We start from the raw sequence: 25,838 nt of genomic DNA on the forward strand, positions 1-25,838 counted from the left end.
TACAAACTCATCAGATATTCAGCCACTAATATACAGAGGGCATCAGAGTATTGAGTGTGCGTTTCTTGCTTACAGAGTAATAATACATCCCATTTGGAGTTAAACCCATAAAATATTCTCGAGCAATTGCAATTTCTAAAACTTGGAGGGGGTGAGAATGACCAAATCTGGTTTTTAAAAAGCCAGTCAGCATCATCCCCACCCTCCCCTCACCGCCAGACTATCCCCAACACCCCTTGTTCAGTTTAGTTTGTCACTGGTTACATTGTCAGGTCAGCTACAGTATACTGCACTTTATCCTTCTTCTGTTTTTTGTTTTGCTGCTTGGCTTTTCCCGGCTTTCTTTTGTCCCGTCCACTTTTCAGGCTAACTTTCCTTTTCCCAGCAAGGCGGGTTTTGCAGTGTTTAAAAGGGGCATCTTTCACATTCAGTCCCGTGACGTTTTCTGGGAGGCTACAGACAGCTGTGACCTTTACGTTGGCATTTGCAATCCACCTTTCAAAGATAAAAGCGTGTTACTGTTTAAAATAAACACATCTGTCCCACACTTGTAGTGGGATCTACAAAAGAATTCGTGACTTGCATTTAGATCATAGAGATGTACAGCACAAAAACAGATCCTTCGATCCAACTCGTCCATGCTGACCAGATCCCCTAAATTAATTTCTTTTTTCTATATTCATTAACGGGATAAGGGTGTCACTGGCCAGGCAGTATTTACTGCCCATCCCTAATTGCCCAGAGGGCAGTTCAGAGTCAACCACATTGCTGTGGGTCTGGAGTCACATGTAGGCCAGACCAAGTTAGGATGGCAGTTTCCTTTCCTCAAGGACATTAGTGAACATTGGGTTTTTCTCAACAATTGACAATGGATTCATGGTCATTATTAGATTCTTAATTCCAGATATTTTTATTCAATTCAAATGCCACCATCTGCTGTGGCAGGATTTGAACCCAGGTCCCCAGAACATTATCTGTGTCTCTGGATTAACAGTCCAGCAATAATACCACTAGGTCATCGCCTCCCCCTGATCCCATTTGCCAGCATTTGGCCCATATCCCTCTAAACCCTTCCTATTCATGTACCCATCCAGATGCCTTTTAAATGTTGTAATTGTACCAGCCTCCACCACTTCGTCTGGCAGCTCATTCCATATACACACCACCCTCTGTGTGAAAAAGTTGCCCCATAGGTCCCTTTTAAATCTTTCCCCTCTCACCTTAAACCTATGCCCCCTAGATTTAGACTCCCCGACCCTGGGGAAAAGACCTTGGCCCTCATGATTTTATAAACCTCTATAAGGTCATCCCTCTGCCTCGATGTTCCAGGTAAAATAATCCCAGCCTATTCAGCCTCTCCCTATAGCTCAATACCTCCAACCCCAGCAACATCCTCGTAAATCTTTCCTGAACCCTTTCAAGTTTCACAACATCTTTCCTATAACAAGGAGACCAGAACTGAACGCTGTATTCCAAAAGTGGCCTAACCAATGTTCCATACAGCCACAACATGGCCTCCCAACTTCTATATTCAGTGCACTGACCAATAAAGGCAAGCATACCAAATGCCTTCTTTACCATCTTAATACTTCTCACTCCCTTTTCAAGAAACAATGAACTTGTGTCCTTTATCACTTCAAGATGCTCTAAAGTGTCCCGCAACCAGTAAAGCGTTTTTTGAAGTGTAGGTGCTGTTGTAACGTATGAAATGTAGTAGCCAATTTATTGACAAGCTCTTACAATCAGTAATGTGGTCATGACCACAATATTGGCATTTTAGCTTTGGTTGATGGATAAAAATTGGGAAGGATGCCAGGGAGAACAGCCCAGCTCATCTATCAATTATGCTTTGGACTAATTTTTGACCCTTTAGAGGGCAGGCCAGGCTTCAAAGTCTCATCCCTAAGTCAACACCTCCAATGGAGCGGGATTTGAACCCACTCAGCAACAGTGTTGCACCAGTACTAAATGTGATAAAACATCCCACAAATCTTCAGAGAAGGGAGGGAATGCAGGGCAGAAAAGAACTGGAATGAATTGGATGATTGATCAGGGTCAAAGAAGTTCATTTTGAGGCTTTTAAATGGGGATAGTGTTGTCTACTTCACCATCAGAGAGGCAAACGTACTGTTGCGAAGTTGGGTAGAGTACATGCAGATTGGGAGGCCAGAAGTTAGGATTTGGTGTTTGTAAAATGTTAGGGGGGACTGCATTGCATGGTGCCTGTAAAAGATCATGTGCTTTTTCTGTGATTAGAGATTTAAAATGGATGTCTGTGAGCAGCAGCTTGAAAGTTTGTAAGTACACAGAGAGCACCCGAATTGAAACATTTGTTCTGAAAGGCCATACAATTAGCAGGCCAAGCAGCAGTTTTTACCAAGACAACAAATTTTGAATTTTGCCAATCAATTCGAACTAAACACTTAGATACCAAAAACCAATTAAATTTAAATCTGATAGTTTTGACAACATAGGACCAATCTTATTTTTAAGAAACATTGATATGTCATCAAGGGTATAAAAGAAGGGAGCAGTTGGAAAACCCCCAGATCTGACGGCCATCTGACAGAGCTAACAGCCCTTAGTTCTCAAGAGAGAATCCCTGGCTCCCACAGCCTCCTCTATGTCTTAGAGAAAGCACCGTTTAAACAACAAAGGTACCCACAGTACAACTAGTTAATATTTCTGACAGAAGAATCAACGAAGAAGGCATTCTTGATGGAAGAATTGACAGAGAAGGCACAGAACATTCCGGAAGACATGTAACCTGGCTGTAATTTCGAGAGATTAAATTCTATTTTTATTTTATAAAGGCAGGACTTCTTTTTATTGTAACAGCATATCATTAGAATCTTGTTTTATTTGGGAATGGTTAGTAGTTAGAAAGAGTTTATTCAGTTTGTTAATAGTTTAGTTAATTTGTTCACTGTTAGAGTTAGATAAATAGATTATTACTTATTGATTATAAAGTGAGTGTCGGGGATTTCCTTTATTTAACCAATAGAAGTTGCTGAAAGGCAGGTTACACCACTTTTCACAATCTTTTTACAGATTATAGGGCAAGGTGCTCAGTTCTCAGAGCGGGGTCAACCTCCGCTTTATAACTGTAAGAAGATTGAGCCAGACAGCAACATACACGCTGATGTTTTGCAGACGGAGGTGTGTGCAGAAGCTGCAAAATGGAATAGTGGAAGAGCTGCAGAGGCTGAGAGTGCGAGGGAACACATAACACAAATTCTGTGGATGGCACGGTGGCTCAGTGGTTAGTCCTGCTGCCTCACAGCATCAGGGACCCAGGTTCAATTCTACCCTCGGGTGTCTGTGTGGAGTTTGCATCTTCTCCCCGTATCTGCGTGGGTTTCCTCCAGGTGCTCTGGTTTCATCCCACAGTCCAAAGACGTGCAGGTTAGGTGGATTGGCCATGCTAAATTGCCCACAGTGTGCAGGCCAGGTGGGTTAGTCTTGGGAAATGTGAGGGTCACATGGATAGGGGAGTGGGTCTAGGTGGGATGGTCTTTGGCAGGTTGGTGTGGACTCATGGGCCAAATAGCCTGTTTCCACACTGTAGGGATTCTATGACAATGCGTTTATATAAGAGCAAGAAAGTTATGTTAAAGTTTTAAAAAAAAAACACTGACTCCCCCTCAACTGGAGTGGTGTGTCCAGTTCTAAGTGCCACATTATTGGAAAAGTGTAGCAGCTTTAGTGAGGCTGCAGAAAAGAATCTTGGGATGGGGAATGTTCAGTTCTGTGGACGGATTGGAGAAGTTTGGAATTGCTATCCTTTCAGGAAAGGAGGTTGAGAGGAGGTTTAATACAGATATTCAAGTTCACAAGAACAGAGTAGATAGGGAGAAAATGTTCCCATTGGTGGAGGGATTGAGAACAAGAGGGATCAGATTGAAGGTAATTACCAACAAAAGAGTGGAGCCACAGGGAGAAACGTTCACACAGTGAGCGGCTGGAATCTAGAATGTGTGTCTGAGACTGTGATGGAACATGGGTCAACTGAGGCTTTTAAAAGAGGTTTGCATTGTGATCTGAAAAAGGGCGAAGATGTTAGGCTGCAGGGAGAAAACAGGGGAATGGTATGAGATGAATTGATCGTGTGGAGAGCCAGCATTGACCTAGTGGCTGAGCCACCTCCATCTGTGGTGGAACAGCTCCCTTTTTGAAAGTTTTTGAACTGAAGCTGGGAGAACCACAGAGGTTGGCAAAGGCAAGTGGGGTAGGTGAGCAGAACTTTGTATGAGTTAGGGAAATGAAAACAGATTTGTTTCATGTTGTTAACCCAAAGGTCAAAAGTCAACCATCAGAGACTCTGGAAGTCACATGCTCTCTCTCTTTGACTACTTGTCTTGGAAGTGCTTGCTTTATTTTAGAAAGTGCAATCTTCTTTAATAAAGAGCTGACCCTGGTTGGGGACCTACTCCACAGGTAACCTGAGCCAGCTGCCCATTCTACACCAGTGTGGAACAACAACAACATCCACTAACAACCATCGTAACTGAGATGAAATAAATTCAAACCGAAATAAGTGCGGATGCTGGAAATCAGAAATTGCTGGAAGAGCTCAGCAGGTCTGATAGCATCTGTGGAGGGAAATCAGAGTTAACGTTTCAGAAGCGTCACTGGATCCAAAACTTTAACTCTGATTTCTCTCCACAGATGCTGCCAGACCTGCTGAGCTCTTCCAGAAATGAAATAAATTCAGCCCAACCGAGGATGAAACCTAATTGGTCTATGGGTCAAACTGGGCACAGACCCACTGGAGAACTCCCCAAATTCATTGCTGAGTCGTGATGAACAAATGAAGAATATTGAGCAAAACTCTCTCTACAAACATGAGCAACATGTGCTCAAGATATCACAACAGATTAGGCTCAGAGCTCTACCAGCAGGAGACTTAACCTCCCGACCTCATTATCGATATGATCTTTCTGAGTGAGACTGCAAACTCAATTCACATTAGGACAAATTGTCAGGACTCTTACTTTCTCTAACATCACCTGCCAGAATGTGGTTTGAGATAGGGCCTGGACATTTTCTCCTGGGCCTTCACAACCCACAGAAAGCAAACATTGTCATCCCTCCCACTCTGCTTTGGCTCCAAGCTCAGCAGACAGAGGTGAAAGGCCCATGAATCAATCTTTAGAATGGATCAGTCCCCTTGTCCGTCTCTTTAAGCACCTACTGTCCTCCCCCGCAGATCCCTTTCCTCTGGGTCTCAAACACTCCTTGGTTGACAGTGTGGTCACTCATTCCCGATGAGGGCGATGTCAGCTCCTGACTGCTTCCCAATATTCCCGCTGGCATGTGAATGCACACAGCGTCAGTCAAGGAGAAGGCTTGCCTCAACTGTGATGGTCCCCATAGTCAAATACCCAAACTCCGTCTGGATTTACATTTGAAGAATGACCACTAGGACAGACTACCAGATAATACCCTGCGAAATCTGCACGAGAATATTTGTACTGGATGGGGACCTTCATCTCCTCAAACCTGTTCCCCATTCAATTTGATTGCGGCTAATCTTTATTTTAACTTAATCGACCCAACTTTGTTCCATTGCTCTCATCCCCATCGCCTAGCGAAACTCAATTCACTAGTGTTTTGAAATTTTCAATGGGCCACAAGCCTCCATGTCTTGTTGAGGAAAAGTGGGTTTCACATTAACTCCGCCCTTTGTGTGAAAAATCCTTCCAGTCTTCATCCCTGGGTGCTCTGCTTTCAGATTTAAAGCCTCTTGTTCTGGGCATCCCCTCAATAGGAAACAATTTCTCTCAATCAACCGTTCAAATCCTTTCATCAGTTGGAAACAAAAACCTCAGTTTATGCAGAAAGGGGGTTACTGGTGGGACCATCAAAAATTATTTCAGACCAATGTTACAATTGGGAATACGGCCTAATTTAGAAGTTGCCTAAATCTTGGCTGGAAACTGAATACCTTGACAACATTCAATGATACCACCCACAAGCAGTAATCTCAAACCTCGTATAGATCCAGTTAAGAGGTAAAAACCGAAAGAACTGTGGATGCTGGAAATCAGAAATAAAAACAGAAATTGCTGGAAAAGCTGAGCAGGCCTGGCAGCATCCGTGGACAGAAATCAGAGTTAAATGTTTCGGGTCCGCTCGATTTCTCTCCACAGCTGCTGCCAGACCTGCTGAGCTTTCCCGGCAATTTCTGTTTCGAGGTGTTTACCTGCGGAGGTGGAGGAGTGGGCAGTCACAGTTCCAAGGATTATTCGATAGATTGATGGTGTGAAGGCTTTTGAACTTCTTCAGATCAGGAATGTTGCTCAGCTTATTATTCTCTAGGTAGAGGCTTTCTAGTCCCGAATGCAGTCCATCAAAGGCCCCGTCAAAGATCTGCATTGAGAAACCAACAAACCCAATATTATGAGGACAAGAATGAGAACAACCTTTGTTCTCCCTGGGACTGTAGGCATTGCTGGCATTTATTGTCCATCCATACAAGTGCCAGGCTATGACCATCTCCAAGCAGGCAGAATCTAACCATCTCTCTTGGACATTCGATGGCATTTCCATTGCTAAATCCCCCACTATTAACATGCGGCTGGTTCCCACCGAACAGAAACTGAACTGGACCAACTTTATAATTACTGATTCATAGAGGGCTTGACAGGATAAATACAGAGAGGTTGCTTCCCTTTCTGGGAGGGTCCAGGACCAGTGGGCATAATCTCATTGTAAGAATTCACCCATATAAAATAGATATGAGGAAAAATTGACGGTATTGAATCTGTGAAATTCTTGATGCAGAGGGCAGTTGAGGTTGGGTTATTTCAAGGCCAAGGTAGACAGATTTTTAATCAGTAAGGGAATCAAAGGTTATAGGGAAATGGAGTGAAGATTATTAGATTAGGCATTAAGGCATCAGAGGATTAGATAGGGTGGACAATGGGAGCCTTTTTCCTCGGATGGTGATGGCTAGCACGAGGAGACATAGCTTTAAATTGAGGGGTGATAGATATAGGACAGGTGTCAGAGGTAGGTTCTTTACTCAGAGATTGGTAAGGGCGTGGAATGCCCGGCCTGCAAAAGTAGTAGACTCGCCAACTTTAAGGGCATTTAAATGGTCATTGGATAAACTTATGGATGATAATGGAATAGTTTAGGTTAGATGGGCTTCAGATTGGTTTCACAGGTCGGCGCAACATCAAGGGCCGAAGGGCCTGTACTGCGCTGTAATGTTCTATGTTCTATGTTCTATTATCCCATTGAATGGTGGAGCAGACTCGATGGGCTGACACTACCAGTCTGAAACGTCTTATATACTTCAACAAGGAGCTCCAGTACATTCATTTCCAAGTATTATTGGGTTTCTTTGCCTGTTAAAGGCCTCTAAAGTCCTAGGTGTGTAAAGGCTGGCATATTTCTGATCTCAGGGGCTCAAAACAACAAATTAAATCGATAAATTGTCTTTGACTTTGGGAAAAGGTCAAAAGCTGTTCACAAGAACGTGAACAAACAAAATTTGGCACTACGTCAAAAATTAGCTCAGGAAAGAGAAGCAGCTTGAAGGAAAGGAGAGATTGGACAGGTTCATGGAGGGAATTCCAGATCTTAAGTTCTATCCAGGTGCTTGCTCAGAATAAAGATCAGGTACGTTTAATCACAAGGATTTCAGGTATTGCATTTTGGTAAAACAAACATGGGCAAGACAGATACAATTAAAGGTAGGGCCGTAGAACAGAGAGACCTAGGGGTTCAGGTACATAATTCCTTGAAACTTGTGTCGCATGTAGATGGGGTGGTTAAGAAGGTTTTAGTACTCTTGCCTTCATTTTTTCTTTATTCATTCATGGGATGAGGGCATCACTGGCTAGGCCAGCATTATTGCCCATCCCTAATTGCCCAGAAGGCAGTTTAAAGTCAACCACATTGCTGTGGGTCTAGAGTCATATGTAGGCCAGACCAGGTAAGGATGGCAGTTTCCTTCCCTAAAGGACATTTGTGAACCAGATGGGGGTTTCCCCCCCCGACAATCGATTCACGGTCATCATTAGATTCTTAATTCAAGGCATATTTATTGAGTTCAAATTCCACCATCTGCTGTGGCAGGATTTGAACCCAGTCCCTGGAACATTATCTGTGCCTCTGGATTAACAGTCCAGTGATAATACCACTAGGCCATCACCTCCCCACTTTGGGTATAGGAGTTGGGACATCATGTTGAGGTTGTACAAGACATAGGTGAGGCCACTTATGGGGTACTGTGTCCAGTTCTGGTCGCCCTGTAGGAGGAAGGATATTATTAAGCTGGAGAGGGTTCAGAAAAGATTTACCAGGATGTTGCCGGGAATGGAGGGTTTGAGTTATAAAGATAGGTTGGATAGGCTGGGACTTCTTTCACTGGAGTGTAGGAGGTTGAATGGTGACCTCAAAGAGACTTATAAAATCATGACGGGTATAGATAGGGTGAATGGGAAATGTCTTTTCCCTAGCTTGGGGAATTTCAAGACTAGGGGGCATATTTTTAAGGTAAGAAGGGAAATATTTATGAAGGACATGAGGGGCAACTCTTTTACACAGCGAGTCTTCCACATGTGGAATGAACTTCCAGAGGAAGTGGTGGATGCGGGTATCTCATAGCTGGACATTAAAGCAACCAAAATGATATCTTACCGTCTCCAATCCCATATCATTCAGCCATAAATGTTGTAGAGAACCAGCCACCGGTAGGAAGGCAGAATCACCTATTTGTTTAATTGGATTGTTGTTTAGTTTCAATTCATTCAGAACTGGCGCTCCCATGAGAGCAATGGTGGGAACTGCCGTCAGTTTGTTCTCGTCTAGAAACAGCCTCTGGAGCCCACTGATGGGCTGCAAAGCTGTGGGAGAAATGGAGGTGAGGTTGTTGCCCGTCAGGTAGAGCCATCGCAGGTTCTCAGCTCCTTCCATGTTTTCATCGGTCAGTTGGGGAATGGGATTGTATTCCAAGTGAAGGGCAAAGAGGTTGGGCAGCAGTTTGAATGCTCCCTTGGGAATGGATGTTAACTTGTTGTCGTCTAAGTATAGGTAAGTCAGGTGTGGCAACCCCTCAAAGATGGTTGGCTGGAGACTCGATATCTCATTACCAGACAGGTAAAGGTAAATGAGTTTCTTTAAGCCACGGAAGGCACCAGCATGGATCTCATGAATTCTGCAGTTCTGCATATGAAGTGAAACCAGGGATTTCAAATCTGAGAACGAGCCTCTGGGCACTAAGTAGAAGTCATTATAGCGCATATCGAGAAGATGGGCATCTACAGGAAAACCCTTCGGGATTTTGCGTAGCCCCTTGCCCTCACAGCTGGAATGTTGCAAGTCATGTTTGCAGTCACAGTGCTCTGGGCACTGGTGGTTTTCTTGGTTATTTTTCTCCGCCTCGCTCTGGAGATTGAGCTCCTCTTCATCCTCATGGTCAGAGGGCCGGCTGACACATTTCAGGTCAGTTGTCCGCAGCGAATCCAGTCGCTCTTCACGGAACACTCCCGGCGCACTGCAGAACACCTCCGCCCTCAGCTTGGTGCGGTTGGAAATCCATTCTCGGAAAGGAATCATCAAACAGTTGCACTGGATTGGATTTCCTGTCAGGTTGATCATTCTCAAGGCCTCAAGCCCCTCCAGGGGCTGCATGACCTGAAGTTGGTTGTAACGAAGGTCAATCACCACCAGCCCGGGGCTGTGAATAAAAGCTGCATGAGATACCTCCTGAAGGGACATGTTGTCCAAACTGAGGTGCTTCAGTGAACCCATTTGGACAGAATCTTCGCCAAGGTGGGTCATAGGGTTCCGACCAAGATCCAGTCTGGCCACATTTTTGAGCCTGGACAAGGCCTCTGTTGGCAGATACTGAAGCTCATTGTCATCCAGACTCAATCTCTTCAGTGTCCACAGCCCAGCAAAGGCCTCATCTGCAATATTGTTGAGCATGTTGTTGGACAAGCGAAGGTATTTAATTTGCTGGAGACCCTGAAAGACCAAAGGGGGCAAGTAGACCAGGACATTCCCTTCCAGATTTAAGAAGTTTAGGAAACCCAGCTGGCCAAAAGCTCCAGGCCGGATTTCCTCAATCCTGTTGTTGTTAAGGATGAGTTGTTGAAGGGACATCAGGCCATCAAAGGTCTCCTGGTAAATTAACTCAATGCTATTGAAGCCTAAATTCAGGGAGATCAGCTGACCAAGCCCCCTGAAAGCACCTTCTGCAAGATGGTGAATCTTACATTTCTGTAAATTTAAGTGAGTCAGATAGGGAATCGGAAGGAAAGCTCCTGTTGGAATGATGTTGATGTTGTTCCCCTTGATATCAAGCTGCTTGGTGCCCTGCAAAGGAGATGATAACACAGCAGGGTCATCTATATTTTGTTTGAAACATGTTTCATTTCTCTGCTGTTGCCCTTACATCCTGTCAATAAACAATAGCCCTTTCCCAGCTGAAAGGATCGACTGGACACATGCAGTTGATGCTCTCTGCAGGATCTAAGTATGTGGTTCAAAACAGCTATCACTCAATTACACCTTACTTATGCATAAACATCCACAATGGTCTCTGCCTCCTGAAATCTACAGGAAATTGATACCCTCAGTGGGCCATTGTAGCTCCTGCCAGGTATACCTGTAGATGAGAACTCAGCGATTTCCAAAGCTGTTAAAATGGATTTCAACTTTTGCGCTCATCGTGAGTCAAAAACATATATCCCACGCTCAGACTGAGACAAAGCCCAAAATTTTCTGGCCAAGAATTGGTGGCATAGAGGACAGTGAAGGAGGTTATCTAAGATTACAAAGGGATCTTGATCAATTGGGCTAATGGACTGAGGAGTGGCAAATGAAGTTTAATTTGGATAAATGTGAGGTATTGCATTTTGGTAAACAAACAAGGATAGTGTTGTCGAACAGAGAGCACGCTTGCTTATATTGCTCAGACCACTGAGTATTGGAGTTGGGACATCATGTTGAGGTCGTACAGGACTTTAGGGAGACCTCTTCTGAAGAACTGTGTATAGTTCTTTGAGGAGTTAGAGGAACACAGCAGGCCAAGCAGCATCAGAGGAGCAGGAAAGTCGATGTTTCAGGTCAGAATCCTTCTTCAGAAACGGGCAGGGGATAAGGGAGCTCAGAAATAAATAGAGAGAGGAGGGGTGGGGCTGGGGAAGGTAGGTGGGATGGTGATAGGTGAGTGCAGGTAGAGAGTGGTGGGGATTGGTCATTGAGGTGGGAGGAGCAGATAAGTGGGAGGGAAGATGGACAGGTTGTGTCAGGTTAAGGAGGCAAGGATGAGAGGGAGGGTTGGTCATGGGATGAGGCATGGGGGTGGGGAGAAAATTCCTCAAAACTTCAAATTCCTCAAAAGCGTGGCTTGCTGTGTTCTTCCAGCTCTATGCTGTGTTATCTCTGACTCCAGCATCACCAGTTCTTACTATCTCCGTGTATAGTTCTGGTTTCCCTTTTAAATGAAGGATATATTAAATTGGAGAGAGTTCAGAAAAGATTTATCAGAATGTTGCCAGGACTGGAGGATTTAAATATAAGATTGGGCTGGATAAGCTGGGACATTTTAACTGGAGGGTAGGAGGTTGAGAGGTGACCTTATAGAGGTTTATAAAATCATGAGGGGCATAGATAAAGTGAATAACAAAGGTCTTTTCCCCTAGGGTAGGTGGGTTCAAAACAAGGGGGCGTATTTTTAAGGTGAGAGGAGAAAAATTTAAAAGGGACATGAGGGGTCATTTTTTTTACACAGAGAGTGGTTTGTGTGGAATGAACTGCCAGAGGAAGTGATGGATGCAGGTACAGTTACAATGTTTAAAAGATACCTGGACAGGCATGCGAATAGGGAAGGTTTAGAGGGATATGGGCCAAATGCAGGCAAGTGAGACTAGTTTCGTTTGGGAAACTTGGTCGGTGCAGACAAGTTGGACTGAAGGGTCTGTTGTATGATTCTATGACTCTACGACACATGAAAAATAACAGGTCCAGGCCCTGGGAAAAGTTGCAGAGAAAAGAAAGCACTGACGGAAAATGTGATAAAGAGTGAAGAAGATGAAGCCAGGTGTGGCTATGCACTGTGAAAGTCACCTCTGTTGTTTTCAACCAGCTGAGCCATAAGCTCTGATCCTCCCTAAAGCTCTCAGCCCCTCTACTGGTATCTCCTCTTCTAAAACTCTTCCTGAAACCTACCTATAGATTTTAGTCAACTGCTCTCAAATCCCTGTCAATGGCTCTGTGTTTTGTCTGGCAGCACCCCGTTCAGTGTCTTGGGACATTGTGTAAGTGAAGGGCGCTATGCAAATGCAGGTGACTAGTCTTAATATCAACTCCGAGTCCTGGGGGACGCTGGCCAAGGATTGCTGCACCTGGTGAAAAAAATTGGTGCAACTGCCTTTGATGCAAATGCATACCAGTGACAGAGAGAAAACACAGAGAGGGGAAGTCCCCAGACAGCAACACATTTGAAACTCACTCGTCTGTCATATCCTGTACTACTTAGAGCTGAACCTTCCGGGCATAGATCACTATCAGCTGCCACCCACAGGACCCCGATCCAGGGTCACCTACGCTTCAGAGGATAAACAGAGAGACATGAAAGTGGGTGCTCATTCTTCTCAAAGTTTCCAAACTCCTGCTCGGATTGGACTGGACATCACCAGCATGGCCACCTTGGTTTTTTTTTCCTTATTCATTCACGGGATTTGCTGCCTATCCCTAATTGCCCCTGGACTGGAGGCTTTGTCAGCCATTTCAGAGGGTTTGACAGTGAGCCACATTGCTGAGGGTCTGGAGTCATGTGTAGGGTTGTAGATCAGGTAAGGATGGCAGATTGCCTTGCTTGAAGGACATCAGGTGGGATTTTTCTTTATTCGTTCACGAGATGAGGACGCCGCTGACCAGGCCAGCATTTATTGCCCATCCCTAATTGCCCAGAGGGCAGTTAAGAATCAACCAGATTGCTGTGGGTCTGGAGTCACATGTAGGCCAGACTAGGTAAGGATGTCAGTTTCCTTCCCTAAACACATTATTGTCCCCACATTGGGACATTAGCGAACCAGATGGGCTTTTCCCCTAACAATTGGCAATGGATTTATGATCATCATTAGATTCTTAATTCCAGCTATTTATTGAATTCAAATTCTACCATCTTCTGTGGCGGGATTCAAACCCAGGTCCCCAGAACATTACCTGGATCTCTGGATTAACAGTCAAGTGATAATACCACTAGGCCATCACCTCCCCTATCCCTAATCGCCTTTGAACTAAGTCGCTTGCTAGGCCACTTCAGAGGGCAGTTCAGAGTCACCCACGTTGCTGTGGGCCTGGAGTCACATGTACTTCAGACTCTGGAAGTTACCTAGAGCAGGACAGAGGCTGGGAATCCCACAATGAGTAACTCACCTCCCGACTCCCTCAAAGTCTGTCCACCATCTACAAGGCACAAGTCAGCAGTGTGATGGAATACTCCCCACTTGCCTGGATGAGTGCAGCCCCAACAACACTCAAGAAGCTTGACACCATCCAGGACAAAGCAGCCGCTTGACTGGCACCACATCCACAAGCATCCAGTCCCTCCGCCACCAACGCTCAGTAGCCGCAGTGTGTACAAGATGCATAACAGAAATTCACCAAAGATCCTTAGACAGCACCTTCCAAACCCACGACCACTTCTATCCAGAAGGACAAGGGCAGCAGATATATGGAGACATCATCACCTTCAAGATCCCCTCTAAGCCACACACTACCCTGGCCTGGGTATATATCGCCATTCCTTCACTGTCGCTGGGTCAAAATCCTGGAAATCCCTCCCTAAGGGCGTTGTGGGTCTGCCTACACCCCAATGTGATCCTTCCAACATAGCTCTGAAACTTGGACTGCGTGTAGATGTCACCTCAAGGCGCTTGAGAAGTATTATCAATACTGTTTGAGACGGATTCTTCACATCACATGGGAGGACAGACAAACTAACATCAGCATCATTGAGGAGCTAATAGTCCATGATCATCTGAAACCAAGTTCACTAGGGCCAGCCACGTGATCAGGGTGCCTGAGTTCCAACTGCCAAAGCAAACCTTCTTCACCTAACTCAAGGACCGCACTTGAATGAGACCAGGATTAAGGAGGCATTTCAGAAACTCTCTGAAGGCTTCTCTCAAGTGTGGCTCAGAAGAAACCAACTTGGAGGAACCTCCTGAATGAAGGGACACAATTCTTTAAGAACGCCCAGCGGCAAGAGGAAGTGCAGAAAAGGAACTGGAGAAAGGAATCCCTGGGATCTCAAGGCCAAGGACCAATTCCGCCTCCTGGAGAATGTGTGGAAATACAGCTCTAGGATCAGGCCCACAAATCCCATGACCAGTGACAATATATGCCAAACCGGAAGAAAATTGACTATACGGACACATGAACCTTTTAAGCCTTAAGTCCCTTTTAAATTTTACCCCACTCACCTTAGACCTATGCCCTCTAGCTTTGGACTCCCCTACCCCAGGGAAAAGACCTTGTCTATTTACACTATCCATCCCCCTTATAATTCTATAAACTTCTATAAATCCACCCCTCAGCCTCTGACGTTCCGGGGAAAGTAACCCCAGCCTATTCAGCCTCTCCCTATGCTTTGGCAGCATCTGTGGAGAGAGAAACAGAGTTAATGTTTCAAATCCATGTTCGGAAGAAGAGTCATATTGGACTTGAAACATTAACTCAGTTTCTCTCCCCACAGCCGGCAAACCTGCTGAGTTTCTGTGGCACTCTCTGTTTTAATTTCCCTAAAATATTAGTCAGGCTTTAGGATTACTAACACAGTGATATTATGACTAGACCGTTGCTTGGTATTAACCTGGTGCATTTTGCAGCACCTATGGCACAGACCTCTGGAATGGTGACAGGGACCTCTGTGAGCTGTTTCTTGATGCAGGTCACCACGTGTTGGATGTTGTCACAGACGCAGTAAGATGGACAGGCTGCAATGTCAGCCATGAAAGCCATGAGTACAGCTCCCAGGAACCAGTGCCCGGAACGCAGTGAGAGCATCTGAGAAAAGAAAACCATTACACAGTGAACCTCAACGAGACGTCTGTGTGGGGAAATAGACAGGAAAGAAGATCAGCAGCTGTTGGCCAAGGCGCTATCAAAAACTGAAAATGCTGCAAATACTCAGAGTCTTGCAGCTTCTATGGAGAGAGAAACACTGTGTAGCCTTCTCACCAGAACCCAGGGTAAAGACAGCCCCAGTAGCAGTGATGACAATATGAATGAATTTTGCATTTGGTTTGAAAAGCAGAAGTTTGGGACTAAGACTGGTGTTTTAAACCTAAATTAGGGTGATTATGTGGCCATGCAAGTTAAGCTAGCTGAAGGGAACTGGGATACTAGACTCAGGGCTAGATCAATAGAGCCAGACCTTTGAGGGCATATTTCAGAATGTAACTAACCTGTGATACAGTCCTTTGGTTGTGCTGTGTAAGCTAGTAATTCATGGATGTTGTAAGGTACAGAGTGTTCCAGTGGTTGCTCTGTGCCAAAATCGGGACAAAATCGGAGTAGTGAAGTAACAACCTGACTTGGTCATTCTCATGGAGTCATATTTTACTGGCAAAGTCACCGTGAGAATGTCCTGTCCCACCAGCAGGACAGAGCCACCAGAGGTGTCAGTGAAGTGGTATACAGTCAGGAGGAGGTTACTCTGGGAGTTTTCAACAATGCCTCCAGATGCCATGAAATTTCATGAGGTCATTGGTAAGGAACCAACCTGCTGATTATCATCTATTCCCACCACCTCCCACCTAAGGTGAATCAGTTCTGTCCCATGTTGAACATCAACCTGTAGAAGTACTGAAGCTGATAAGGGCATGGCATGTACTCTGGGTGGGGAACTTCAATGGCTATTTACATACCAATGTTTACATCGCTATGTCAGAGCACCAGCAATGACCAAGCAACAGTTTGGAAAAGCCTATCAGATAACAAATTACTTAAATGTTAATAATACATAGAAATCTCAGAAATATCTTAATTCTTAATTTAATATCTTCAAATGCCTTGATCCAATCTGAAAAAAAATGCGTCAATCATTTTCTGCAGAGCAAATAACATTGGTTAAGTTTACTGAGTAACATAATTTCTTGCTCTCCAGTTACAGTCATAGACTTGTACAACACAGAAACAGACCCTTTGATCCAACCCATCCATGGCGACCAGATATCCTAAATTAATCTAGTACCATCTTATTAGCGTTTGGTCAATATCCTTCTAAACCCATTCTATTCATGTACCCATCCAGATGCCTTTTAAATGATGTAATTGTACCAGCCTCCACCGCTTCCTCTGGCAGCTCAGTGTATTGAGTATAGGAGTTAGGAGATCATGTTGCAGCTGTAAGGGATGTTGGTTAGGCCACTTGTAAAATACTTCTTTTCAATTCTGGTCTAGTCCTTGCTCTGCTTTGCTCACTATCTGCTTGAGTCCAGGGTAAACCCACGTACCACATTCATTATGGTTGTTGTGAGGTGGTTATTACCTGGGGCATTCATGAGGCTGGAAGCCTTGTGGATAGATGTGGTCAGTCCGCAGTCTAGGTGAATGCAGAGAGAGAGAGAGGGAAAGGATCAGACATTGGAGTACCCCAAATGCATCCTACTTTCCAACCAGCATTCAGTCCCAAACCTCTCATGATTTTCAATACAGTAATCCAATCTCCTCTCCTGGGGAGAAATTGAATGCAAAAGCAAAATACTGCAGCTGTTGCACATCTGAAGTAAAAATAGAAAATGCTGTGAATACTCAGCAAGATGGGAGAGTCGGAGTTAACATTTCAGGTCAGGACCTTTCATGAGAATTGGGAGAAGTTATAGGTTTTAGGTTGAGGGGGAGAGGATGGGAGGGAGGACAAAGGGGAAAGTCTGTGATGGGGCTGAAGGGCAGGAGAGATCAAAAGATAAAGGTGCAAGGCCAAAGGGAGTGGGAAGGAGGTAATGAAAGAAACAGAAGATGTATCTAGAAGAGGTGTGAATGGCAGGGTCCTAAATAGTTCCTGCCCATACATGGAGTGAAGGAAGTATGAGAGATTAGAGGGAAAGACCCAAACCAGCAAAGTAAAACAAACAAAAGGAAGGGCGGAGGTTACAATCTGACATTGTCAAACTCACTGCTGACTCCAGGATGGTGCAATGTACCCGTTTGAAATATGATAATGTCTGAGGAGAGTGAAAGGGAGATGCATTTTCTTAGTGAGATCAATCAGTGAGTAAGCAGAACTCAATCTTAACTAAATCTTACTATGGGAGCAAAAAACAGAAACCAAAGAACTATATTGGGAGCAAATTACTGGAGATGCTGGAATCTGACTGTCTGTATGGAGTTTGCACATTCTCCCAGTGTCTGTGTGGGTTTCCTCCAGATGCTCCGGTTTCCTCCCAAGATGTCCAAAGATGTGCAGGGTAGGTAGATTGGCCATGCTAAATTACACATAGTGCCCAGGGATGTTTAGGTTAGGCAGGTTAGACATGGGGAAGATCAGGGGTAGGATAATGGGTCTGGATGGGATGCTCTTTGGAGGGGCAGTGTGTACTTGTTGGGCCAAATGGCCTGTTTCCACACTGTAAGGATTCTATGACTCTATGATTCTATGTACTGAAAACATAAAATGCTGGAGATCACAGCGGATCAGGCAGCATCCATGGACAGAAAACAACCTAACATTTTGAGTCTTAGATGTCTCGTTGTGATTTCCAGAGAACTATAGGCCTGTTAGCTTCACATCAGTAGTAAGAAAAATGGTATAATCTATTACAAAGGATGGGATAAATGGAATGTGGGAATCATGTGAGCTGCTTAGGCAAAGTCAATGTGGATTTGCAAATGGGAAATCATGTTTGACAAACTTGTGCTTGAGGATATTGCTAACAAGATTAATACAGGGGAGTCAATGGATATGGTATCCTTGGATTTTCAAAAAGTTTTTGATAAGGTGCCCCACAGCAGGTTGGGTAGCAAAATTAAAGGACATGAGATAGGATGTAATGTACTGGCATGGAATAAAGATTCATTAACAGAAAGAAAACAGAGAGTAGGAATAAATTACTCATTTTCATGTTGTCAGGCTATGATTAGTGGGGTACCGCAAGGATCGGTACTTGGGCCCCAGCTGTTCACAATATACATTAATGGTTTAGGCTTGGGGACCAAATACAATATTTCTAAATTTATGGTTGATACAAAGCTAAGCAGGATTGTGTGTTGTGAGGAAGATGTAAAGTGGCTTCAGGAGAATTTGAACAGGCTTAGTGAGTGGTCGAGGATATGGCAGATGGAATACAGTGCAGAAAAATGTGAGGTAGGAGGAACAGATGAGCAGAGTATTTCTTACCTGGTAAAGTGTACGAAGGGACCTAAGTGTCCTTGTTGCTAAGTCACTGAAGGTTAACACACAGGTGCAACAAGCTATTGGGAAGTCTGTTGGCATGTTGACCTCTATTGCAGGACGATTTGAGTGCAGGAGTACTGAAGTCTTAATTCATCTGGAGCGGAGCTTGGTTAGACTGCACCTGGAGTGCTGGGTGCAGTTTTGGTCTTCTTATCTCAGGGAAGATATTACTGCCACACAGGAAGTAGAATCGTAGAATCTCTACAGTTTGAAAGCAGACCATTTGGCCCATCAAGTCTATACCAAGCCTCCAAAGAACATCTCATCCAGACCCACCCCACTACCCTATAACCTTGCATTTCCTATAATCCTGCCTTTCCTACACATCCCTGAACACTTTGGGGCAATTTAGCAATCCATCTAACCTGCACATCTTTGGACTGTGGGAGGAAACCAGAGCACCCGGAGGAAACACACGCAGACACAGGGAGAATGTGCAAACTCCACACAGACAATCTCCCGAGTGCGAAATCGAACCTGGCTCCCTGTGAGGCAACAGTGCTAACCACTGAGCTACTGTGCCACCCAAGGTTCACCAGACTTGTTCCTGGGATGGCAGGACTGTCCTGTGGAGGGAGATCGACGAACTGGGTCTGTATTCTCTAGAGTTTCAAAGGATGAGAGGTGATCTCATTGAAACTTACAAAATACATAAAGGGATAAAACAGGTTATACGCAGGTGAGATGTTTCCCTGGTTGAGGAGTCTAGAACCACAGGGTCACAATTTTAAAAAAGGACGATGCCACTGAGGACTGAGATAAGGAGAAATGTTTTTACTCAGGGGGTTGTGAATCTTTGGAAGTCTTAACCCCAGAGGACTGTGGAATCTTGGTCCTTGGGTATGTTTAACATAGAGATTGGTAGATTTCAGATTGCCAATGGTCCACAGGGTGATAAGGATAAAAGGCATTGGAGTGTTTGATCAACTGTGATTGTACCAAATGGCAGAGCAGGTGGGATAGGTTGAATGGCCTACTTCTGTTTCTAAGTTTCTACTTAAGTGATGGCCTTGTTAAATCAAAGAAAGGTGAGATAGCGAGAATGACAGAAACAGGTATGATGCACTTGCAGAAACATTTGCAATGCAACCACTGTTGCAAAATATGAAATAATTGAAATGGAAGTATTTTATATCAAACTGTAGCATGTGTATTAAAAAAAATTGCATCTTACTCCTGTAGAAAGGCATGACCTGTCTTTCTATAAAAACTTTAGACTGAGCTGGGTTCATAACCAATATTTTAGAAGGGTCGTCACTAACACATGCAGAGAACATGGCAGCCTTTACTGAGTTAGACAGGCATGTGATAATCATAAGAATAAACTCAATCTTTCTTTGTAGTGCTGATTGAGGGACAAACATTGACCAGGACACTGCAGAGGTCTCCCTGCTTTCCTGAATAACTCCGCAATTTTACATCTACCTGAGAGAGAATGGGACCCCATGTTTTAGCATCCCATTCCAAATCATATCACTTCTGACAATGCAGCACCCCCTCAGTCCTTCACTGCAGTGTCAACCTAGATTATGTTCTTGAAGCTCTGGAATAGGTCTTGAACAGATGGGCTGCTGGATTATTACCACTTTAATAGCTTTTCCTGAACATGATTGAGTTCCAGAGTATCAGATTCGAACCATCATAAAAATACAGCTTTGATGCCTCAGTCCATATTCAGGCTACCCCCCATGTTCTAATAGGGTTACCAGCTCTCCAGGATTGCTTTGCATTCTCCACTAAGGTTAATCTCTAGATCACCACAGCTAGCAAAAACCGAGAGATAAACTCAGGAAGCTTGACACCATCCAAGACAAAGCAGTCCATTTGATTGGCACCCTGTCTACCAACTTAGACATTCGCACTCTCTGCCACTAGACACAGCAGCATGAACCAGCTCCAAGACTCACTGTAGCAACTTAGTATCTTCCAAACCCATTACTTCTAGCATCTAGGAAGACAAGGTACATCACTGCCTGCAATTGTCCCTCCAAGTCACTAACCATCCTGGATATATCAGTTTGATGTGTCACTGGGACACAATCCCAGATTATTGGGAGCTCAGTAACATCGGAGTCTGTGTGCCCGGGTTATGGGGAGCTCTGTAACATTGGAGTCTGTGTGTCCGGGTTATGGGGAGCTCAGTAACATCGCAGTCTGTGTGCCCGGGTTATGGGGAGCTCAGTAACATCAGTGTCTGTGTGCCCGGGTTATGGGGAGCTCAGTAACATCGGAGTCTGTGTGCCCGGGTTATGGGGAGCTCAGTAACATTTGTGTCTGTGTGCCCGGGTTATGGGGAGCTCAGTAACATCGGTGTCAGTGTGCCCGGGTTATTGGGAGCTCAGTAACATCGGAGTCTGTGTGCCCGGGTTATGGGAAGCTCTGTAACATTTGTGTCTGTGTGCCCGGGTTATGGGGAGCTCTGTAACATCGGAGTCTGTGATAGCCAAAAGGCGCCATTTCATCAGTCCAAGCACAGGGACCATTGTGACCCATGAAACACCAAACCCCGTATCTACGGCCAGCTCTAATCGCCTATTTGACTTGGATTGGATTTTGGCTCAGGGCCCTGAATTGGCCTTCCCTCCGACTCAGGCCCTGAAAATAACAGTCTAGCTTCACCTTTTCTAACTCTCCCAGTGAATGTAATCGTTGGAGCAGAATTCGCACAAATCACACAGAAAGGAATAATTCTTAAACCACTGAAATCCTGAGATAATTTATTCCTTCCAGCCTTGCCCCTGTCTCTTGGAGAGCTCAAATCAGAGGCCACCCATTTAAAACCGAGCAGAGAAACACTTCGCGTTCCTCTGTGTTCACAGGGAACTTTAACCAGAACAGATTGTGACTGAGTGCTTGGATTTAGCAAGGAATGTCAATATGGTGAATAGCAGACTCTCTCACTCTAAGTATTTAGAAAAGAGGTGGACAGTGTCCGGCTGTTTTCTCCAGAAAGGAGAAGGGTGACAGGTGACCTTACAGAAGTCTTTAAAATTATGAAAGAGAGGAAGACTTGCAATTACAACATCGAACAGTCCAGCACAGGAATGGACCCTTCAGCCCACAAAGTTACGCTGAACATGATGCCAAATTAAACTAATCCCTTCTGCCTGCCTGTGGTCCATGTCCCTCCATTCCTTGCATATTCTTGTGCTATCTAAAAGTCTCTTAAATGCCCCTATCATATCTGCCTCCACTACCACCCCTAGCAGCACATTTCAGACTCCTATCACTTTCCGTGTAAAAAACTTGCCCTTCACATCTCCTTTGAACTCCCCCCCTCTCACTTAAATGCATGTCCCCTAGTATTAGACATTGCAACTGTGGGAAAAAGTTTCTGACCATCAACACCATCTATGCATCTCATCACTTTATAGATTTCTATCAAGTCACCCCTCAGCCTCCGCTGCTCCAGAGAAAACAATTATATAGGGTCTTCCAGGACAATCAGAAATGTCAAAGTGCTTTCCAGCCAAATACTTTTGAACATTGGTAAAAGGAAACATGAAGTCAAAGCTTTTTGTCTTGCACTCATCAGGACTGAAACACAAGAAAACCACCTTTAAAGAGGCATTAATAGCAGCTAACAACTTCTTCTGTGTCTCTATGTGACAGTATTGTGCGTTTTAGAGGGATTTGTTCTGTGATGTCTCTCTTGCAGAGAGGTGTTGCCAGTGGTGGGACTGTCTGCTTCAGAAGCAGTGGGTAAACAACTTTGAGCTCCCTGATTGTTTTTTTTAAAGGTAGACAGAAGAAGCATGAATGGGTGGAATCAGGCTTACATGGACCCAGGGTTTTAGTTTGGCTTTCAATTGAAGTTGGGGTTTAAAGCTGATGGATACAACTCTCTCTCTCTGCTGCAGTAAAAAGCTTGAGTTCTCTCTCTGCTACTAGAATGGCTGTTTTGGTATTCCTTTCTCCTGGACTGGAGGAGATGACACCTGAAGAAAATCTATTCTGTGGAATTTGCCTTTGCCAAAGGGCTTGCTGCTATATTGGAACTCTTGCTAGTCAGTAATTAAATAATATATTACTTTATTAAGTATTTTAATAGAGTTAAAGTTATTGCCAATTCTTCTGTTTTTGTTTGTACTTTAACTGTGAGGTAAGAATAAAGTTTGCTTTGCTTAAAGCCTCGTGATGAACCAATGGAATCACACCTGGAACACAACGCCTTACACTTGCCTTTAAATAAGATAAAAGCTAGAGTCTACACTATCTCCTTGATGTATTTTGAGGGGGATATGATCCATAATATCCATGGCAACCGTCATCCAAATAATTAGCACCCTCTTCCCCAGCCATACAAACTTATGTCTCCAAGGCATTAGCCTCTGGGTTACCAATCCAATAACATAATCACCACGTTACTGTCATCCACTTGTGAAAGGTGGGCCTAAATTAATGACTATAAATATAAGAAAATGATCAAGAAGTCCAATAGGAAATTCAGCAGAAAGTTCTTTATCCAAGGAGAGGTTAAGGTGAGGAATATAGATGACATGTCGTCAAGAGGATAGAAGGTTATTTTGATGTTAAGGGGAGAGTGGTGTACAGCATGACATAAATACTGGCATGGACATAATCATAGAATCCCTACAGTGTGGAAGCAGGCCATTTGGCCCATTGAGTCCACATTGACCCTCCAAAGAGCATCCCAAACAGATCCACCCCACTACCCTATCCCTGTAACCCTGCATTTCCCATGGATAATCCACCCAGCCTGCACATCCCTAGACACTATGGGAAATTTAGCATGGCCAATCCACCTAATCTGTGCATCTTTGGACTGTGGGAGGAAACCCACGCTGACACGGGGAGAATGAACAAACACCACAGGGACAGTCGCCTGATGCTGGAATCAAACCCAGGTACCTGGTGCTGTGAGGCAGCAGTGCTAACCACTGAGCCACTGTGACATGGTCCAAGTAATGTGTTGGTGAGCATCTCTTCCCTGCTTCCATTCTTATCCATCCAGTCGTAGCCATCACTTGCAATGGCCACCTCTATAACATCGCCTGACTTTAACCCTGTCTGAGCCCATCTGCTGCTGAAAGCCTCACTCACGCCTTCATCACCTCCAGCCCTCACTATTCTTGAGTACTTCCAGCTGCTTTCATACAGGTTTACTTGGTCTCTAGGTATTCCAAGACTCTGTTGGGCATGTCTTAACTTGCAATAACTCCCATTCCTCTATCACCCTGTTCTTGCTGACTGACATTGATGCGTGGATGGATAGCATCTTGATTTTAAAATTTATTTTCCTGGAAGTTTTAAATCCCTCCGTGGCATTGCCCCTCCCCACCTCTGTAACCTCCTCAATCCCCAGGTTTACCTCCTACATCAGTGACTGGGTTGGAGTGTAAACACTTCCCACAAGAAGAGGACAAAACCATGGGACTCCTGCGGCCAGTGGTCATAGCTTGACAAAGTGACAAGTGTAGTTTTGAGAACCTCAGACTGATCTCCAGGACGGAGAGACAGATAAGGGAGATTCGACAGACATGTTCAAAATCATGATTTGACAGAGCAAATCAGTGGCACAGATTTGAGACAAGCGAATCACAAGGAGAAACCTAGAATATTCTGTACAGATTTGCATCTCTTACTTAAGAATAGACATACTTGCATTGGAAACAGTTTGGAGAAGGTGGAGACATAGGGTTTGTCTTATGAACATGTTGGTTCTATGCTCCTTGGAGTGTAGAAGAATGAGAAGTGGCCTTATTATTAAACACATCAGATTCTGCTTAATGGGGCAGAATTGATGATTCCACTTACCGAACTAGAGACACATCTTCAAATTAAGGGTATGAAGGGGTGAGGAAGATTTTTTTCTTCTCTTGGAGGAGAGCTGGCTCACAGTGGCTCACTGGTTAGCACTGCTGCCTTACAGCACCAGGGACCTGGGTTCGATTCTACCCTCAGGTGACAGTGTGGAGTTTGCACATTCTTCCCATGTCTGCGTGGGTTTCCTCCAGGTGCTCCGGTTTCCTCCCACAGTCGAAAGATGTGCAGGTTAGGTGGATTGTCCACGGGCAATGCAGGGATAGGGTGGTTCTGGGTGGGATGATCTTCAGGGGGTCAGTGTGGACTCAATGGGCTGAATGGCCTGCTTCCACACTGTAGGGATTCTATGAGAATTAACACTTGGAATTCTGTTCCCTGAAAAGCAGTGGGGGCTGGATCATTGATTGATTTTTTTTTCTAGCCTGGGTTAGACAGGGTTTTGATTATCAAGGACAAATGGGTGACAGACAGGAAATTGGAATCAAGGCTACACTCAGATCAGCCATGATTTTACTGAATGGGTCTGCGGATATGAGGGGCTGAATGGCCTACTCCTGCTTCGATTTCTTGTAATCATATGTTGCTGCATTCTGGAAGGTACTGCCAGAAAGCAGATTCCATATAAACTTAGGAAAGGAAATTAGAGAAATACATTAAAAGCCAGCAGGTTTCAAGGGGTCATGGGAAAAAGAGCAATGGAGTGGGACTAATTGGATAGTTCTAAAAAAGCCATCACAGGTACGATGGGCTGACCGGTCTTCTTTGCCACAATGTGCTATTTTACTGTTCTCTGTTAGAGGGACAGGGCAGCTCCCAGAGAGAGCAGGTAGAAAATTCAAGCAATATGAAACTTTGCACAACGTGGGTCATCTCGAGCTTCTGAGCAGACAGTTTGAGTCCGGGGGACCTGAGACATTGACTCCCACCCACTCGCCACACCTCCGCACTTAGCAGGGGCAGGTTGGGGGACGGGTGATGGCTGCGATGTTGTTGTCAGCACTGTCAGCCTGCAAGGGGTTAACGTTAGCTCAGGTTCCAGCTCCTCATTTCCATCCTGCAACCAAATGGATTGCAGTTGGCACAGCAATGGCAACACGTCAACCCCCACTGCCTTCAACCCTCACTTCAAAAAGGCGCCAAAGAACCCACGCGACTCTACGTCTGGCCCTCGGTCAGCAGGAGAGAGAAGCGTCCTATGAAAAATGGCAAAGAACCACCACTTTAAGCAACTGTTCTTATAACACCTACCTTTACGTATGGTGGTGTCCGTCTGTGAGATTTGGAGGTATCGCTGTAACTCCCTCACACTTGCCTCAAATGGGAAGAGAGGAGACGGGACGTGGGTCTTTGTACGTCCAGCACTGAAATTTCGGGAGACTGGATGCAAGTCGCAGACCTGCCCTGTGATAGCTTTGCCCACGGCGGTGGGGGAGGCGAAGAATTCAGGAGCAGAGACAGGACAAAATTCTGATCTGCGGCCTCCTGGAATAGTTAGGTGACACTTTCAAGGTGACAGGCCAAGCCTAATACCTTCATACCCAGCAGAGAGAGAGGCCCGAGTTTCCCTGGTACTGTGAGGGACTCTCTCAGAGAAAGGTGCAGAAAGCAGTGGAGGGAGGATGTTGAA

At 44.8% G+C, this 25,838-nt stretch overlaps 1 protein-coding gene across 1 annotated transcript; it reads right to left on the reverse strand.

Annotated features, from left to right (window-relative positions):
- chadlb (chondroadherin-like b) lies at nt 1-25,771 on the reverse strand. The gene is made up of 5 exons (XM_048617723.1): nt 25,460-25,771; nt 14,872-15,033; nt 8,653-10,332; nt 6,206-6,372; nt 1-495 (listed from the first exon to the last, which is right to left on the reverse strand). The coding sequence occupies exons 2-5, from the start codon at nt 15,031-15,033 to the stop codon at nt 261-263; spliced, it is 2,244 nt and encodes a 747-aa protein (XP_048473680.1). The 5' UTR covers nt 25,460-25,771; the 3' UTR covers nt 1-260.
- Nucleotides 25,772-25,838: the final 67 nt, after the last annotated feature.

The sequence above is a fragment of the Rhincodon typus genome, chromosome 37, assembly GCF_021869965.1.
Source record: "Rhincodon typus isolate 14 chromosome 37, sRhiTyp1.1, whole genome shotgun sequence".
Taxonomy (NCBI): Eukaryota; Metazoa; Chordata; class Chondrichthyes; order Orectolobiformes; family Rhincodontidae; genus Rhincodon; species Rhincodon typus.